Source organism: Neolamprologus multifasciatus, chromosome 20 (assembly GCF_963576455.1).
Source record: "Neolamprologus multifasciatus chromosome 20, fNeoMul1.2, whole genome shotgun sequence".
Lineage (NCBI taxonomy): Eukaryota > Metazoa > Chordata > Actinopteri > Cichliformes > Cichlidae > Neolamprologus > Neolamprologus multifasciatus.
In genome coordinates this window covers 13,983,285-13,999,999 of record NC_140458.1, presented here as the reverse complement: position 1 = coordinate 13,999,999, position 16,715 = coordinate 13,983,285, and the positions used below count along the sequence as shown (strand labels likewise).

The 16,715-nt window shown below is 37.7% G+C and overlaps 2 protein-coding genes across 3 annotated transcripts; both read left to right on the top strand.

Moving 5' to 3' along the window:
• Positions 1-87: 87 nt before the first annotated feature.
• abhd6b (abhydrolase domain containing 6, acylglycerol lipase b) lies at positions 88-11,785 on the top strand. 2 transcript variants are annotated; one of them, XM_085147444.1, is made up of 9 exons: positions 88-4,605; positions 4,819-4,950; positions 6,289-6,445; positions 6,764-6,877; positions 6,975-7,107; positions 8,775-8,932; positions 9,116-9,170; positions 9,250-9,350; positions 9,889-11,785. In XM_085147444.1, exons 2-9 carry the CDS (start codon positions 4,826-4,828, stop codon positions 10,066-10,068), a joined length of 1,023 nt encoding a protein of 340 aa, XP_085003570.1. In that variant the 5' UTR covers positions 88-4,605; positions 4,819-4,825; the 3' UTR covers positions 10,069-11,785. The 2 variants fall into 2 exon arrangements, with proteins under 2 accessions (XP_085003570.1, XP_085003571.1); XM_085147445.1 differs by lacking the exon at positions 88-4,605 and having other exon boundaries at positions 4,612-4,950.
• Positions 11,642-16,645, top strand: kctd6b (potassium channel tetramerization domain containing 6b). The gene is made up of 3 exons (XM_085147448.1): positions 11,642-11,783; positions 13,640-13,741; positions 15,157-16,645. The coding sequence occupies exons 2-3, from the start codon at positions 13,715-13,717 to the stop codon at positions 15,841-15,843; spliced, it is 714 nt and encodes a 237-aa protein (XP_085003574.1). The 5' UTR covers positions 11,642-11,783; positions 13,640-13,714; the 3' UTR covers positions 15,844-16,645.
• Positions 16,646-16,715: the final 70 nt, after the last annotated feature.

The following is a 16,715-nucleotide window of genomic DNA, read 5'->3' as shown; positions in this document are numbered from 1 at the left end:
TCCATTTTCTTCATTTATGTGGCCGTTTTCCAGACTGCAGTTGTACTTATCTGTATTTAGTTTCTGCTTTGCTTTTTTCTGTTTTTGTTTGTTTGTTTTGTTTAACTTTTCATTTCAGTTTTGTGATCATGAATGCTAAATTAACTTACGGGGCAGGGTTGCTAAAATTATTGCATGCATGGGGAAACCTAAAATGTATAATTAAACACATAGTCATTTCATTAGGCACACCTGTTCACCTGCTCACTAACACAGTTATATCATTAGCCAATCATGTGGCAGCAACTCAGTGTATTTAGGCAAGTAGGCATAGTTAAGATTACACGCTCAATTTCAAACCAAGCATATGAATGGGCACAAGATGAGCTGCAGAGAAAATGCCTTGTTGAAGTCAGAGGGTAAGAGGGCAACCAGCTGTTACATCTAAGGTATGCAGAAGAACATCTTTGAATACACAACATGGTAAAAAAAAAAAAAAAGGTAAATGGCCTGTATTTGTATAGCGCTTTACTAGTCCCTAAGGACCCCAAAGCGCTTTACACATCCAGTCATCCACCCATTTACACACTGGTGATGGCAAGCTACATTGTAGCCACAGCCAGAGGCGAGGCTGCCGGACACTGGTGCCACCGGGCCCTCTGACAACCACCAGTAGGCAACGGGTGAAGTGTCTTGCCCAAGGACACAACGACCGAGACTGTCCAAGCCGGGGCTCGAACAGGCAACCTTCCGAAGGCGAACTCCCAACTCTTGAGCCCATATCAAACTTTGAAAAAGAGGAAATACTACTATTAAGAAACAGTAAATTTGATCATCCTGATCATTCCTGCAGTTGAACTAATGGGTGTGTGTTTGTTATTACAAATTGGAGTCTGTTGTATATTTATGATTTAAACCACTCCAGCACCGTTAACATCTAAAGCATCCTCTTATCTCTCGATTCACATGGGTCCATCAAAACTGAACAGAAGAAAATTGGAAGAAGTCTATTCAGACATGAGGTCAGAATTGGCATAACTAACGTGAATGGATGGATGGACAGAGATGAAAGCATCGATCCACCGTGTTTTGTACAAGTAGTTGAGATTGGTGGTAGTGGTGTAATAGCTCATTATTTAAACTACACAGCCTACCTGAATATTGTTGTTGGCCACCACTTTATTACCACACTGTACCCATCTTCTGATGGTTGCCTGTAGCAAGGTAACATGCCATGTCACAAAGCTCAGATCATGTCAAACTTGTTTCTTGAACATTGCGATGAGTTCACTGTACTCAATTTTGTACTCAAATATGGACCATAATCTCTGACTAATATTTTCAGAACTTTGTTGAATCTATGCAACAGGGAATTCATTCTGAAGACAGTAGAGGGTGGCTTCTGTTTCTCCTAAATAACCATTATCTTCATCCATCCATTCATTCATCCATTGTCTTTATGTAGACAAATTGCCGGAGGTCATATCTTCTCTGTAGCATTTTAGAATATTGATATTGCTCCTGTCATCCAGGAAGGGTTAAGTTTGGTCTCATATCTGCTGTTTTTCCCTCCCTTTTCTATCACACTATGTGCTGCAGTTGACATTTAAAGAAAATGGTTAATGCTGAGAGTAATGTTTTGTTAGGTAAAAGCACCTGAAAAGCACCTGAAAAGCATGCGCTGTTGTAAAGTCAACATGTAGACAGGCATCGGCCTGCAATTTACCTTCTATTTGCATAGAGGCAGACGAGACTGATCAGCTTGAACGTCATCCTGTTTTTCAACAAGCAAAGCAAAAGCTGGTATCAATGTGGGAATTAAGACAAAAATCCTAGTACATAGGTCATCTCATTTATAACTAGTCCAGCATTGTATAGGCTGTCATGATCATAGGATTAAATGGATTAGACAATCCTGGAAAACAGGACAAACTATGCCTGATTCTCCCAGAGCTAATAGATTTCACTTTTTTCACTTCTTTTTTTGAAAAACATTTTTGTTTCTGTTTGTTTGTTTGTTTTTCTTTTAAATTAGAGTTTCAGCTTATTCGCCACTTTTTGACAAAATATACCTGGTGATGTCAACAGGATTATCTCTGCTTCAACTGAACACTACATAGCTGCAACACAGGTTGTGTCATAAACTGTATTTAAAGGGTTAATCCTTTACGGCTAAGGGCATTTCCAAACATATAGTCAGTTTGCTCTGATATGAATCAGCTGCAGAGTGGGGGAACTTGTTGTATTTCTCATCAGTTTCATTTCCTTTGAAAGAGGGAGGGGAAAATGTAAGCCAAAGTGCATGTATAAAAACCGCGGGAGAACCTTCACTCTGCTCTTTAGTCAGATGTGTCTATCGTAGAAAGGATAAACACAGAAGGCTCAAATGAAGGTGTGATGCTAGTCCAGGTGAGACCATTGATTCTCTTGAGTTTAATTCCTCCACATCCTAGAATCCAAAGTGGGAGCACATCAGGGTTAAACAAGGTTGCCACCACAAACAAACTGTTCCAGAAATTGTGACCAGATGGACCCTCAGCATCAGAGTACAGACCTTGAAGTCTCTGCTGCTTTGATTTTGAGATTTTCTTTTTTTTTTCCCCCTCCAACTTTATTGAATTGTATCATGGAAGCGTGACACAAAACCATACAAGCAGAAAATGTACGCAAAAGATACTCTTCTAAAATAGTCAGACAACCCCATTAGTTATTTTCTTGCAATGAATAATTTTACGATTTCTAGTAGTTGTTTATTTTCCATGAAGAAATGTTACTGATCACTTCTGAACTGAGGCTCTAATGAAGGGATTCTTGGTCTTTTAAGCTCCTTCACTAATCGATCCATGCCTGTGTGGTTGTCTTTCTGCTGGGAGACAAACACTCACTGCAGTTACTCCCTTAAAGCAACTCAAACACTTACAGTTACTCTGTAAAGGATGAGGCCGAGTGTTTCTCAACACAATTCTATTGGCAAATTTAAAATTTCACAATGAGGTCATTGCTCCCAGCAAAACAGCTGACCTGTGTGAATGTGTCATCATGACACGTTTTTGTGTCGCTACATTGCTTCTCTTTTTATTTTGTTCTGCCAGCTTTGCTCCACCAAGTATTCCTCTCAGGAATACGACGGCTAACGTGATGTAGTCAAAGCGAGCAGACTGGGAGCATCCCCTCCGTCCTATATACACTCAAATATGAGAATCATTCCCATGCAAGGCGAGCCCCTCTGCGGCATTGCCGTGTCCATTTGTTCTGCTCTACTTTGCATGTAGGTCATCTGTAGTGGACCAGAGATGCAGCAGAGTGGCAGCTGTGAACTTCAGCCTTTTTACTCTGTAATCCTTGTTTTGTATTGGGTTCAGTTTAAATTTTGACATAGTTTGTGAATAACCACAATGATTAAACCAGTTTACTAAAATCATAGCATAATGAACAGCTCGGGCGTTTTTAGCAGATCTCTGAAGCTGAACGTCACTTTTCCAACAGCAGTTATCGGCTGTTTATTTAACAGTTGTCAGTACTGTGTGCTTCACAGACCTTTAGACTCTGACTGAACTGATGCACACAAGGTGATAAACAGAAAAACACTGCTGATTAATTCTAAACCAGAATCACACCCAGTGTTACTTTGCAAAGTTATTGCTTTTATTAGTTGAGCAGATTTAATCTAGTTGAAAATATTTGGGAAATGTAGTTTTAATTTTTAGGGTTATGATTTATTTTTCTGCTTCATGTTTTGATCTGTATATATTTTTGGCACATCTCTATGCATTGGATAAATATAGAAAAATAAATATAGAAATGTACACAGCACTGGGGGAAGTCTGATGAGTCAACATCAATGCAGTAGGGCAGCATGTCTGCGAAGATGTGAAATTCTGTCGCTCACATCTGCAAAAGAAATCTGTATCCAATTCCCTAAAAGCCTCTCTCCCCACTGAACTGGAATTGACGACATCTTAAAGTTAGGTCCTCATGACGCCCAGTGATCTGTGCAAAGGACCCTTGAAACTTTACCACACACTGCAGGAAACAGTCTGCCTCTATAATGACACCCAGTGGTCAGTTTTAGCCTTAAGCTTCAGCTTGTAATTTGATGTGGCTGTTTGGACTGGCCTTCCTCAGCCTCCACTCTCAGACTAACCGTGTCAGTAGAAAATAGTGAGTGCCACTGCATCTGACCAAACGAGGCACCTTTTATGAAAGTGCACATTTATTTCTGGGATTCGTCCCAGATGGAAGTAAGACAGGTCTGTCATACACACTAAAATATAATTTTTTCAGTGTTTAAAGTCTGATTCAGAACCCCAATTTATCTTGTCTGCACAAAGCTTGGCCTGTGTGTTCACTTTAAATGATCGACCCAATGATGGAGTGGCCTATTTTACCCCGACGATGAGAATCAATGAGTTTATCCAGAGCAGGCATAATCTGAAACGAATAACTGCCCTCTGCAACAGGCGCTTTTCATTTGAGAAATATTAGTTAACCACTGATACTTTCTGCACATAAAAATAGCACAAATAAATGTCGTAGAGTGTGCGTGCTGTGCAGCTATTTAACAAAATCAGTTTTGATGCTCCCGCCTGAGATAGAAGAAAGAAGGAGGGGAAAATCATCTCAAAGGTAAGTTTTTACAGTTTTTTTAGCATGTGTGTTTTGTTATAGAAGCGCGCTTTAGTTATTTTACAGCTTGTATCATGTTATTTTGTGTACATGCACATCCTAAAGACACCCCTTTATTTATAGTCTTAACTAAATATGGAAATTATGTGGAATTTATCTAACAGATTTCTCCCCAGAAGGACAATGCGTGAGTTTGTGTTCATTTATTTTCAGTTGAGCCATGGCAGCTGATCTGGATGTGGTGAACCTGTGTATTATTGCTGGAGGAACACTGGCTATTCCCATCCTGGCCTTTCTGGCTTCCTTTCTTCTCTGGCCCTCTGCATTAATTAAAGTGTATTACTGGTAATGTAGATGGGTTTCTTGTGCTGTACTTCAATTTATATTTTATACAATTCTATGATATATTTTTATGTTTCTGTCAGAATGTTTGAGGTTTGAGGTTTAATCACATTAATGATGTTTCTATCTGATTGAATCTCTGATTTACACTCAACAGCCACTTTGTTAGGTACACCTTGCAAGTACTGGGCTGGACCCCCTTTTTGCCTTTAGAACTGCCTTGATTCTTTGTGGCATAGATTTAACATGATGCTGGAAACATCCTTGAAAGATTTTGGTCCATATTGACATGATGGCATCACATAGTTACAGCAGATTTGCTGGCTTCCATTACCCCACTCACTGTGGCATGGTGCGTTATATTGAAGCCATAAGAAGATGAGTACATTGTGGCCATAAAGGGATAGTCATGGCCACATACTCAGATAGGTAGCAATATTTTGAACAATGCTCAACTGGTACCAAGTGTGCCAAGAAAATATTCCCCACACCACTGCACAACTAGCAGCCTGAACTATTAGTACAAGGCAGGATGGATCCATGCTTTCATCTTGTTTATGCCAAATTCTGACCATACAGTCTGAATGTCACATCAGAAATGGAGACTCATCAAAGTGGGCAATTTTCTATTGTCCAGTTTTGGCGAGCTTTGTGATTTTTCTGTCCTTAGCTGACAGAAATGGCACTCAATGGGATCTTCTGCTGCTGTTGCCCATTTGTTTCAAGGTTTGGCCTGTTGAATGTTCAAAGATACTCTGGTTGAAACAAGTGGTTATTTTAGGGTTGTTTTTTTTTCTGCCTTGCTATTAGTTCAAAGCTGTCTGGCCATTCTCCTCTGGCATCAACAGGACATTTCCACCCAGACAAATGCTGCTCATTGGATAGTTTCTCTTTCTGACGATTCTCTCAAAGTCACTTAATCACCGTTCTGCTCCATTCTGATGTACGGTTTGAGCTTTCGCATCTCACCCTGTGATGGCTGATTACATATTTGTGTTAATAAGCAGTTTTACAAGTGTGCCTAACAAAGTGGTGTATGTACATATTGTATACTGTACCTGGATTTTCTTTGCCCTTTCTTGTCATGCGCCTTGTGATTTCTAATTTGGAAAGGTGCTCTAAGGATTATATTCATTTATCAATGACATTGTTGAAAACTGTGGCATTAGTTACCTAGCATACTTTGTTTAATGATATTTATTGTGTCTTAGTTGCTGTGACTATCCAAGAAAAAGAATCTGCCTCATCATTAATCCTTTAAAGCATTTCAGCGAAGAAAGCCCAGATTTGAATTTGCATGTAAGTCTTTGTAGCTCATATATGGTACCTGCTTGTCTTCAGGTACTGGAGGGGGACTCTGGGCCTGCAGGTGGGCTATGCGGATTGTGGTGGTTATCGCTTTTGTTACTCCTACAGAGGAAAGCCTGGAATGAGACCTTCGATCTTAATGCTGCATGGCTTCTCTGCTCACAAAGACACATGGCTCACTGTTGTCAAGGTTCGACTGACACTAGACATCGCATTTTACTTCCCAATAGCTCATGGGGCTAACACTCAGCTTAAAACTAGCTTTTGTCAAAGAAATGCTGAATGTATGCTTTTAGTCAGACATCTATCCAGTGGAGTTATGCTCCATCAGTCACATGATCCAAGAGAAAGACTGGAATTTATTTTAATTTAAACATTAATTAGAAATGATTTCATAAATACATATTGTGCTGTTTATGAAATTCTTCTTAAAACACCCTTTCTTGGCTTGAATGCATTTATCATATTAATGACATTAAGCGTTCTTTTTTGTCTTCTGCTGCTCCAGTATCTGCCAAAACATCTGCACATTTTGTGTGTGGACATGCCTGGCCATGAGGGGACAACACGCACCAACATAGATGATTATTCCATTCAGGGGCAGGTCAAAAGAATCCATCAGGTACACCCAATAGATAGTTTTTAAAATATGTTGGTGTATTTGTCAGGTGCCTAAATCATTCCAGTAAAACTCTGTTTTTGTCTTTTGTTCTTCTCAGTTTGTGGAAACCATCCGCTTAAACAGGAAACAGTTCCATCTGGTTGGAACCGGCATGGGGGGAAATGTAGCCGGGGTTTACGCAGCCTGCTATCCCTCAGAAATCTGTAGCATGACTCTCATCTGTCCAGACGGTCAGTCAGTGTGTTTGTGTGTCTGTGTATGCGTGAGCCCAATTGTACTATGCTGTGATGAAATCCGTCTGCTGTCAAGGTCACTTTGTGGGGTTCAGTTCTAATATGGTGAGAAAAAGGGAGTAAGTTTTAGAGGGAAGACTTGTTTAGGCAATCAGTGCTTAGAGTTGTGGTAATTCTTTAGGAAATGAAAGTCAGTACACTGTCCTCTGAAGTCATGGAAACACACCTGTGTGTGTTCCTGTGTAAACCATCATCAATGAGCCTTTTGTGCTTTGTCCAAAGAGAGGCTGGATGCAGGAAAGAGTGAATATTTTAACTTTAAATAGGCACTCACATTTCTTAATAGACAGATAGAAAGAAATGAAGGAACTTACCAAAAAAACAGAAAAAGAAGTTAGATGTAGGAAGAGCTCCAACTAAGGACTTCACCTCTGTGATCAAATGGAAATAGTGTAGGGTCCTAAGATGTATAAGATGTATAAACAGAAAATTCAAAGTTTTTAGAATCAGTGGGTTAACAAAATACAGTTCATTTTATTCCTTTTCTTGTTCAAAATAGGGGTAGTGTAATACCATACTATATTTTAAAAGTTTGACAAGTTGGCTAATAAAATGAACATAATTCAACATCATAAAGACACATCAAGACATGCCAGATATATGTGGATTTAACTTAATGCTGTTATCATAATTACTCAACACAAGTGAGTATGAACTTTAATGTAAGTTTATTTATTAAACACATTTCACTGTTCGGCCGAATATGAACAATGCAATGTATGAAAAACCAAGATATTGACAACGTCAGTGTATTTACATGAGGAAGACTATTTAAAATGTACAAAGTGTTTCTTTTATGGTGGTTTTCTGTTTATCCTAAGGAGGAATGTGTGTGTGTGTGTGTGTGTGTGTGTGTGTGTGTGTGTGTGTGTGTGTGTGTGTGGGAAGGGGGGGGGGGGGGGGTATGGGTCAGGCTAACCAGTAGTGCCACTGAGAAATGCTGCTCAACTGGTTGGCCAAGTGAGCACTCATTCTGCAGCATATGGGCTCTGAAAATGTGAAGGTTGCTTATTTTGTTACTTTTTTTTTTTTTCATGACAAAAAAATATGTTCAGCTAGACATAATATTTAATTACTAATATAAACCACACATTCCACCTAAGACTGGATCTGTAATTGGACCCGTTATGCAATTAATTTTCCCAGGGCGCAACATTAAATGATTGGGACTGCGAAAGAATAATATTACTTAGATCAAAACTTTAAATAGAATTAACTTGAATGCTGGAGTTAATATTTCCTTGTCAGGTTTGTAAAAATACTTTATGAGGTTTATTTGGGATTGAAATTATATTATATAAAAATATTATATTTGGGATTATTCAAATGTTAGTACTTTTATCACAATTATTTTTTCAAAGGATGTCCCCATGTGGGGACAATGGGTTTATTTTCTGCCAAGACACAATAAAGACACTGTTTAGCAAAATATAAATCACATTATTGAACAGAGTAAAGGATAAGGTGCAGGAAAGCCACAATTTATTGTCCCCATATGAGGATGGGGGCTCTCTGGAGATTAAATAGTGCCTTTTTAATAGCAAACCGATTAATACAGAGCATGAAATTAATTTTGTGTCCAAAATCATCATTTTATTCTGCAGGAATAAGACATCCATGTGAGACCAAGTTTGACAATCATGTGCAGGACCTGGAGCACAGCAATTACACCCTGAACATCCCGCTGATCCCCACTACACCCGAGGAGATGGAGGATATGTTCAAACTGTGCTCCCATGTTCGCTTTAAAATTCCTCAGCAGGTCAGGTCTTCATTTCAAGTATACATTTTTTTTTGTTGTTTTATGCGCTAATAATTTGCAATTATGATGTAGACTATAAAAATAACAAATACAGAGTAGTAATCGTCTTACTGAATTGCTTTGTTATTCAAAGCTTGGCTTATTTTGTGAACTTTTTGTTAAAGCTACTTTTTCGCTGATTAGATCCTTCAAGGCCTGGTAGATGTCCGAGAGCCTCACAACACATTTTACCAAGAAGGTCAGTTCACTTTGTACTGAAATATTTCAGTATTTTCCAGTTTAGTGGAAAAATTCCAGTAAATTCTCTTTTTCTTTAGTTTTTATGGAGATTGTAGGTGAGAAGTCAAGATACGCCTTACAGGACCACTTGCATCTAATAACCACACCTTTACAAGTGATATGGGGCAAACAAGACCAGGTAAACTAACATAATGACTCCAAGTACATAAATGATTACACAGCAGGTTTTGCGTCTAAACTAATCTGAAGATTCATATTCCAGGTGCACACGTGCTGTACACTGAAAGTGGTGGCTCAGGTTTTCTATTAAAGAGAAACTTTATAGAGCAGGGGTGTCAAACATAAAGCTCGGGTGCCAGATTTGGGCTGAGAAAGACTTCAGTCTGGCCCACTGGACGGCTTTGGGAAATATGAAGGTCTTAATTTAATTGCATTTTTATACATTTTACAGCTTTGGCTACTGATAAAGACTTCCCCCATGGCCATTTATACTACACCAAAGTAAATAAGTAACAAATTTTTTTTTTAAAAATGAAATAACAGAGAAGTTCCTTTTTCCCACTATTTTTTCCTCTTGGATTAAATGCATAGATAAACTTCTTTACACTGACAAAAAGAAGAGTTTTACTGGTCCACACCACTTAAGATCAAAGTGAGCAGAGTTAGTTTGGCATCCCTGTCATAGACATACTAGTAATCATTCTGCATTTGCTCAGGTGGTGGATGTCTTTGGAGCGGCAGTGATTGCAGAGACCTTGCCTGAATGCAGAGTGGATCTGCTGGAGAACTGCGGACACTCTGTGGTGATGGAGAGGCCTTCTCGGACAGCCAGACTCATTCTGGAGTTCATCATCTTGCAGCAAAATGCCAGAAGTGGCACAAAGAAAGCCACCTGACCTAAAGACTTTTCATCGTTTCTTGTTATTCTAATGCTCCAAGTGCTCCTGCTTTTGTATAGAAGATGCAGACACCTCACAAAAATGTACAATTAAGATAGTAAGAAATTATTGAAGGCTTCCTGCATTTCTTCAGTGTGAATGAATCACATTTCTGTTGTAACACAAGCTGCATGACGATAATAAAACGACCATGCGTTTATGTGTTAGTGTGATTCACTGAGAGGCGCCTGCAGCTGCACCAGGACCTCCCTCCTTCTCTTCCTTGATCCTCCTTGTGTGCGCAGTCTTGGTTTAACCCGGAGCCGAGCACAGTAGTGATGGGATTTCCGGCTCTTTTTAGAGATCCGGCTCTTTCGGCTCGACTCACTAAAAAGACCCGACTCTTTCGGCTCCGAACCGGCTCTTCAGGTTGTTTTGTTGCTTTAATTATTTAATCATTAACAATAATATAAAATTATGCAGAAAAGGAATTACTAATGTTAAAAAAAAGTGGTTTTATTTATATATGTTTATATATGGCCCCTAGAGACAAAGCACGTACAAACTCTAAAGCATATACAAACTCCAAAAAGCACGTACAAACTCCAAAACACATTTCTAGCGTTTACTGAACTTCCAAAACAGAGCTACCCAGATCACTTAAATTACACAATTGAAAGCATGTGTGTATTGTTTGTGTATTTATAGACAAGCACTCATATTTATTCAAATAATTAAAAAAAAAAAAAGTTCATTTACCTGTTACTACCACACACCAAATCCGGTTGTTGATACTTCCTGGCTTGTGTAGCCACTAGGAAACAAAAGCTCAACACTGCGCCCTAGCATCCTGGAGCACTTCTGTTGTCTTTTGTACGTGATTCTGAGTTTGTACGTGCTTCTGAGTTTTTACGTGTTTTGGAGTTTGTACGTGCTTCTGAGTTTTTACGTGTTTTGGAGTTTGTACTTGCTTCTGAGTTTTTACGTGTTTTGGAGTTTTTACGCGTTTTGGAGTTTGTACATGCTTAGGAGTTTGTACGTGTTTTGGAGTTTGTACATGCTTTGTCTCTAAGGGCCACCATAAATATACTTTATTTATTCACTCCACATAAAATGTAATAAATAAATCATATAATACAAAAAACAACTATTTACATTTAAAATTTTTACATTTTCAGCTTTTTCCTTTTAAACAAATTTAACGTGAAACAACACAAAACACTGCAAACCACAACACAATTAAATATAAATTAAAATATTAAAACAAAAAGAAGATGCACATTCTCTGTCATATGGGCCTGCATGATTTCTCAATCCTTTATCATCTGCAACTGAAAATAGTGGATGATTACTATACCTTTCTAATGTGACGTTGTTGTCCCTGGCTCTCTTTCTCTCTGGCTCTGAGTGTAACTAACGCCCCTCCCCCCTCTGCTCAGCGTAAAGTACAGGCCGCGTGTGCGGAGTTTAGCGGAAAAAAGGGCGAGAGAGAGGGTGAGAGAAAGAAAAAAAAAAAACTCACGGCTCCCAATAAGGAGCCGGCTCGCGTCGTTCACTTCAAAGAGTCGGCTCTAAGAGCCATTTCGTTCGCGAACGACCCATCACTAGAGCACAGTTACCCGGTGCGACCAGCGGTAAACATCAGTGACTCTCAAGCTGCACCGTTAGACACCAACCACAGGCTTCTGTCGCTGAATAAAAATAAACACACAAGTGCGCACGAAAGAGAGCAGGTAAGGCATGGTTTTAGCTCATGTGTCACTCACTGCTCGGTCCTGCTAAGACCCTGGCGTTAACCTTAGTAGTAAGAGCAGCTAATGGGATGCTAGCTGCGTTAGCATGCTAACCAGAAGCTAGCAATTAGCTAGATTAGCGGGCTGTATGTTAAACTGTATGCTTTCATTGTGTTTCACGCCACACAGCTCTGTGTATCCGAGCTGGGTTTGTGATGTAGTAACGGTACTGAACTTAAAAATGCACTTCGGGGCTTGCTGTAGCAGCTTGTTAGCCAGTTGGCAGCAAATACTGCAAAGGCACTGTCGACTGGATATTAAAGAAACATTGGTTAGCTGGCTTCACTAGCATGCAGTGAACCAATACACCTTAGTTAAATGTTGTAAGTAAAACAGGTCTGTGTGGGCAGTTTTATATAGGGTGTTTATCTGCGCCAGGTTTAAGTTTCAAGTTGAGTGTTTTTGTGGTTTCTGCTATTTAGTCCCGACTTTCATGCTTTGAAACGTGAAATGTTAAGTTTATATTTAAACAGGGAAGCAGCAATTGATAGAACCAAGCCTTGTATTTGCTAACCAGCCACATTATAGTAGCATAACAAATGAGATGGGGAGTACTAAGGGTTGCTTAAAGAAAATTAAGAATGAGGACTGTACCGCGTACGTTATTTGCCTATAGATGAAAGCGCAGATCATAAAACCAAATTCTGCGAGTATAATTTACATCAGTTACTCTCTTACTTAGAATATTGGCTTACTTATACTTGCTGTATTACTTTAAGTATACAGAAATAAGCAGATACTCTAAGTGTCTCCTTGTGGTACACAAGTAGGGAAAGTGGATAGTAGTGCCTTATTATTTAAATTGGCAATTTCCTTTAAATTAACACACACACACACACACACACACACACACACACACATATATATATATATATATATATATATATATATATATATATATATATATATATGTATGTATATGTGTGTGTGTGTGTTTATAAGCACTTCCTTTTTTGGCTCCTCCCTTAGAGGTTGGCACAGCAGGTCATCTTCCTCCATCTCACCCTGCTGCACCCTAACATCCTCCTCTGTCGCAGCAGTGCAAATTGTTTTACTACACTGGTAGTGAATATCAATGAAATACTGTATAGTGACATCTGGTAACATTGTTATTGTCATTTGTATTTCTTTAATCCCCAGTTGATCTCGTTACTTTAATGATGGTTTAAGGACATTACTGTTTTGATAGCGTATTCTTATATTCCCTTTTCTGTTATTCTTGACCCTGATTGGGTACATCTGGAGAACTATGTAAAAAAAGAATAATGTCAGAATTTCCAAAAGAATAGCCAGATTAGTAAGGTATATAACAACTATCACGAGTAACTGTGGAGGCTAAAACAAAAGCCTGTCATCTCGTGTTTATGCAGAGTGGCTTTTGAGATTATTTTATTTAAATTAAATAAAATCCATACTTAGAAATTCAGACTTGTGCTGAGCACACAAAGCACTTCAATGCCATGTTGGCTTTGGGATTAAGGTTCAGAGCTTCAGCTCCACCTGTTCCTGAATGCAAATTTAATAAAATCTTATCACAAGAGTCCCAGCATCTACTAACATCCCAGGCTGCTGACTTCACAGTAAGAGGGTAAAGTCACATTGAAAATAACACTACTCAAATCTTTTGCACAGTCTGTTTATTTACGCTTACCCTTACTCAAATAAATAAAGGCATGCACACAGATGCTTAAGTCTGTACTGAAAAACCTCATTTAACCTAGAACAAGACTGTGTCCGTCTTGTTCTGCATATGAAGTCTTGTTACAGCTGATGTTAATATCACTGTTTTCTCACAGGTGAAATCAAAGTGAGCTGATCCTCATTCGTTCCCTCTCTATTTTGGTTCTGGCCAAGCTGCTATTCTTCTACAAATGGATAATGGAGACTGGGGCCATAGGGTAAGAGACACCTAAGAAACCTGACGTGTCTGACAATGAAATTAATCACATAAACTTGCTCTGTTGCCACTTTAGCTGAAACTAGTTTAGTCTAATACAAATCCTGCATTAATGAGTTACAATGCTGAGGCCTTTTTGCTGATTGATGTTTAAAAGGTTTTTGATTTATTTTTGGGGGGGCTCTAGATTCAATGACTTGTATTGTGTCCACTCATTATGTTTTACCATATTTTTTTCATTGTAATTTTATATATATATATGTATATGTATATATGTACAGTGGGGCAAAAAAGTATTTAGTCAGCCACCGATTGTGCAAGTTCCCCCACTTAAAATGATGACAGAGGTCAGTAATTTGCACCAGAGGTACACTTCAACTGTGAGAGACAGAATGTGAAAAAAAAAATCCATGAATTCACATGGTAGGATTTGTAAAGAATTTTTTCGTAAATCAGGGTGGAAAATAAGTATTTGGTCAATAACAAAAATACAACTCAATACTTTGTAACATAACCTTTGTTGGCAATAACAGAGGTCAAACGTTTACTATAGGTCTTTACCAGGTTTGCACACACAGTAGCTGGTACTGTGTGTGCAAATATATATATGTATATGTATATGTATATGTACATATACGTATATATATGTACATGTATATATACGTATATATATGTATATGTATACATATATACATATATATATGTATATATATATATATATATATATATATATATATATATATATATATATATATATATATATATATATATATGTATATATATATATGTATATATATATATGTATATATGTATATGTATATATGTATATATATATATGTATATGTATATATGTATATGTATATATGTATATATATATGTATATATACATATATACATATACATATATATATATACATATATACATATACATATATACATATACATATATATATATACATATATATATATATATATGTATATATGATCATATATGTATATATACATATATGTATATATATATATACATATATGTATATATATATATATACATATATGTATATATATATATACATATATGTATATATATATATACATATATGTATATATGTATATACATATATACATATATGTATATACATATATACATATATGTATATATATATATGTATATATATATATGTATATATATGTGTGTATATATATATGTGTGTATATATATATATGTGTGTATATATATATATGTGTATATATATATATGTGTATATATATGTATGTATATATGTATGTATATGTATGTATGTATATATGTATGTATATGTATATATATGTGTATATATATATGTGTGTGTGTGTGTGTGTGTGTGTATACATCTAGTTCCAATAGCATGAGCTTGACAGGTTTTTCTTTTCTTTTAGATGACTACTCCTGTTACCTTGAACGTGGGAGGCCACCTATACACCACCAGTTTATCCACGCTGCAGCGCTATCCAGACTCCATGCTGGGAGCCATGTTCCGAGGAGATTTCCCTACAACCCGCGATTCCCAAGGGAATTACTTCATCGACCGGGATGGAACACTTTTCCGGTACATCCTGAACTTCCTGCGGACATCTGAGCTTACCCTTCCTTTGGACTTCACAGAGACGGACCTCCTGAGGAAAGAGGCGGACTTCTACCAGATCGAACCTTTGATCCAGTGCCTCAACGATCCAAAGCCGCTGTACCCTCCTGACATCTTTGAGCAGGTCGTGGAGCTCTCCAGCACTCGGAAACTGTCAAAGTACTCAAACCCCGTTGCTGTTATTATCACGCAGCTAACCATAACTACTAAGGTTCATGCCCTGCTAGAAGGTATTTCTAACAACTTTACCAAGTGGAACAAACACATGATGGACACCAGAGACTGCCAAGTGTCATTCACCTTTGGACCATGTGACTATCACCAAGAGGTGTCCCTAAGGGTTCACCTGATGGACTACATAATGAAACAGGGCTTCACCATTCGGAACACACGCGTGCATCACATGAGTGAGCGTGCCAATGAGAACACGGTGGAGCATCACTGGACTTTCTGCAGACCCGCTCATAAAGTTGAAGACTGAGTTTACGTAGCACAATTGTTCTAGGTGACACTACTGCTGGATTTGTCATTTATGTTACGCAAATCATGATTTTAAAAAAGTAAAATCCAGAAAGCAAAAATCAAAGAAGATGTAAATTTGGATTTATTCACCTGTTCGGGGCTACAACTTTGCATGTGCTACCCCTACACATGTTTATTAGAGTGTAAGGCCTACCATAGAAACATGGGATTTTATACATACACATTCAATCGTCCCTATACTAAAATAGTGTGGGTAAATTATTATTATAGGCATAACGGTGGCTTTAAAAAAAAAAAAAGTCTTTAGAAATTAGGTCATAAAGAAGGTATGATTTGAGTCTGCCTATGCAGAGTACCTTAAATGTAAAAAAATAAAATAAAATGCATTCATACAAAGTTAAGCCACAATTTGTAGAAAAAAAAATACAACTGTAGAAGGTAATTTAAAATTATTATTGACTCCAGACACATCACTAAATGTTTTTGTAAGATGTCAGGAGTATACTTTTTATAATACTAATAATATGAATAATAACTTATTTAGCTCAGTAGCTTCTTGGTCAGTTTCTAGTAGATCTTGAAATTAGTCTCTTAGGTCTAGCCCCTTGTATGGTACTATTTCTGAAGCCCCAGTAGTTGTTGCATGTGTCTGACTGTTTTGTGTATATATATATATATATATTGCACATATGTCCTGTGCGCGGTTTAAAATACACCATACTGTTACTGTTCATATCATCAGTAATGTTTCCAGCCATCACAGCCAAAATAAACCCATCTGTGTATTTCATTTCATTAAATTTGCATAGTTTCTCATTTTAACTCTGATGTATAGATCTGATGTCATTTGTCAGTTCTAAAATCAAGGCT

Excerpts from the sequence above, each read along its gene's own strand:
- abhd6b (XM_085147444.1), top strand. The coding sequence starts at position 4,826 with ATGGCAGCTGATCTGGATGTGGTGAACCTGTGTATTATTGCTGGAGGA. Across the intron at positions 4,951-6,288 it reads TTAATTAAAGTGTATTACTG|GTACTGGAGGGGGACTCTGG; the intron begins GTAATGTAGATG and ends GCTTGTCTTCAG. Across the intron at positions 9,171-9,249 it reads CAACACATTTTACCAAGAAG|TTTTTATGGAGATTGTAGGT; the intron begins GTCAGTTCACTT and ends CTTTTTCTTTAG.
- kctd6b (XM_085147448.1), top strand. The coding sequence starts at position 13,715 with ATGGATAATGGAGACTGGGGCCATAGG. Across the intron at positions 13,742-15,156 it reads ATGGAGACTGGGGCCATAGG|ATGACTACTCCTGTTACCTT; the intron begins GTAAGAGACACC and ends CTTTTCTTTTAG.